The sequence below is a fragment of the Capsella rubella genome, unplaced genomic scaffold (assembly GCF_000375325.1).
Source record: "Capsella rubella cultivar Monte Gargano unplaced genomic scaffold, Caprub1_0 scaffold_3, whole genome shotgun sequence".
Lineage (NCBI taxonomy): Eukaryota > Viridiplantae > Streptophyta > Magnoliopsida > Brassicales > Brassicaceae > Capsella > Capsella rubella.
The window spans coordinates 12,283,916-12,285,786 of NW_006238921.1; the positions used below are offsets into that span (position 1 = coordinate 12,283,916).

A 1,871-nucleotide genomic window follows, 5' to 3' on the forward strand; every position below is an offset into this window, starting at 1 on the left:
ACAGGTTCTCGCAGAGTTGAAACCATATGTGGTTCTGGCAGAGCAATTAGGGAGACTAGCTGTCCAATTGGTGGCTGGAGGAAGCGGTGTGAAGAATGTGAAAGTGACCTACGCCTCCGCTCGAGCCACTGATGATCTTGACACTAGACTTCTCAGAGCCATGATAACAAAGGGTATCATTGAGCCAATCTCTGATGTGTATGTAAACCTGGTTAATGCAGATTACACAGCAAAACAGAGAGGGCTGAGAATCTCAGAAGAACGAGTCCTCCTTGACGGTTCACCAGAGAGCCCACTCGATACCATCACGGTTCAGCTATGCAACGTCGAGTCTAAATTCGCGAGCGCCTTATCTGAATCTGGAGAAGTCAAAGTTGAAGGGAGAGTTAAAGATGGAGTCCCCCATTTAACAAAGGTGGGATCTTTTGAAGTAGATGTGAGTCTTGAAGGAAGTATAATACTGTGTCGGCAAGTAGATCAGCCGGGAATGATCGGAACTGTCGGAAGCATCTTGGGAGAGTCGAATGTTAATGTAAGTTTCATGAGTGTTGGGAGAATCGCGCCAAGGAAGCAAGCGGTTATGGCTATTGGTGTTGATGACATGCCGAGCAAAGAGACTTTGAAGAAAATTGGAGAGATTCCAGCCGTAGAGGAGTTTGTCTTCCTCAAGCTATAGTTTTGCTACCAAAAACTCGGTGAGGATTCGATAAAAAGAATGGCTTTGGCTTTATTTGTTTTGGTCTTTTCTACCACAGTTTTGATAGTGTCGAAGTAGCTTAAGAGAGAGTACGACTTGGTTGAGATGAAATAATAAGGTCTGCCTCAGAATTTGACCTTTGAGGCTATTCAAGTTTCTGTTTTATTATTATTGCTTCACTTACATAGTTTGTTCTATTTTACCATCTTTATGCAATTCTAATTTCGTGTCTTTCCTACGTACCTGTAATAATATTCCCATATTTGCTGGTGATGTACTCAAGGAATAAGATTCTGATATGCTTCTCGAATGAGAAAGACAGAACACAGAATCTGACCAGTCTTGCTTCTGTGTCCTAATGAGCTTTTTGAGTTTGGAAAAGGACACACACCATTCTTGGCTTCCTTTAGGAATTTATTCGTTTCCAGCCTTTCTTCTAAATGAGATTTGCCTTTACCATCTGCAAAATCAAACTTTCAGTTATTTTTTTAGAGTTTTCGCATGTGTGTTAATACTCTTTACAGATCTCTTATAAACTCAAGCTTAATCCTTACCACAAGAACATATCTTGAAACTTGTCATAACTTGTGTTTGTTTCAGTTTTGTTTGTTCTACATGGGAGCCAGATTTTCACGTATAGCGAAAAGGTTTCTTCCTAAGAGTAAAGTAAGGATTTTGATGGTTGGTCTTGATGGTTCAGGGAAGACTACTATCCTTTATAAGCTGAAGCTTGGAGAGGTTGTGACAACAGTGCCTACTATTGGTATGTGACATGAGCTTTTTTTATATTCTCTTGTTTGTTATTGCTGTTGAAACCTCTCTAGGTGAGGGATTGATCATGAAGTTAGAGTAAGATGTTGATTCAACTAAAGACAGAACACAGAATCTGAACAGCTCCAACTTTTGTCTCCTTTTTATGGATCTTAGCTTATTTGTAGATAGTTACTTTGTCCCTTTGATTGTTGTTGCATCTGTGAGGATGAAAAATTTTAATAGCTTGATAATTCTCATGTCGATGTTTATATCGTTCTTGGTTGTTTATCATTTTACAGGGTTCAACCTTGAGACTGTAGAATACAAAGGTATCAATTTCACTGTATGGGATATAGGAGGACAAGAGAAGGTAAAAATCCATGTCAAATTCATATTCATCTAGTGTTTATCTCTCTGCAAG

General features: G+C 39.3%; 1 protein-coding gene across 3 annotated transcripts in view; it reads left to right on the forward strand.

Moving 5' to 3' along the window:
- LOC17891387 (D-3-phosphoglycerate dehydrogenase 1, chloroplastic) overlaps positions 1 to 1,820 on the forward strand; it is a 9,936-nt gene extending 8,116 nt beyond the window's left edge. The window contains exons 4-6 of one of the 3 annotated variants that reach the window (XR_002834779.1): positions 5 to 695; positions 1,398 to 1,460; positions 1,750 to 1,820. Coding sequence is in view for 2 of the 3 variants with exons in the window: in XM_023786706.1 (XP_023642474.1) it covers positions 5 to 676 (672 nt within the window). In the remaining variant the exon portion in view is untranslated. The other 2 variants (XM_023786706.1, XM_006297856.2) reach the window with 2 other exon arrangements.
- The last annotated feature ends 51 nt before the right edge of the window (positions 1,821 to 1,871 follow it).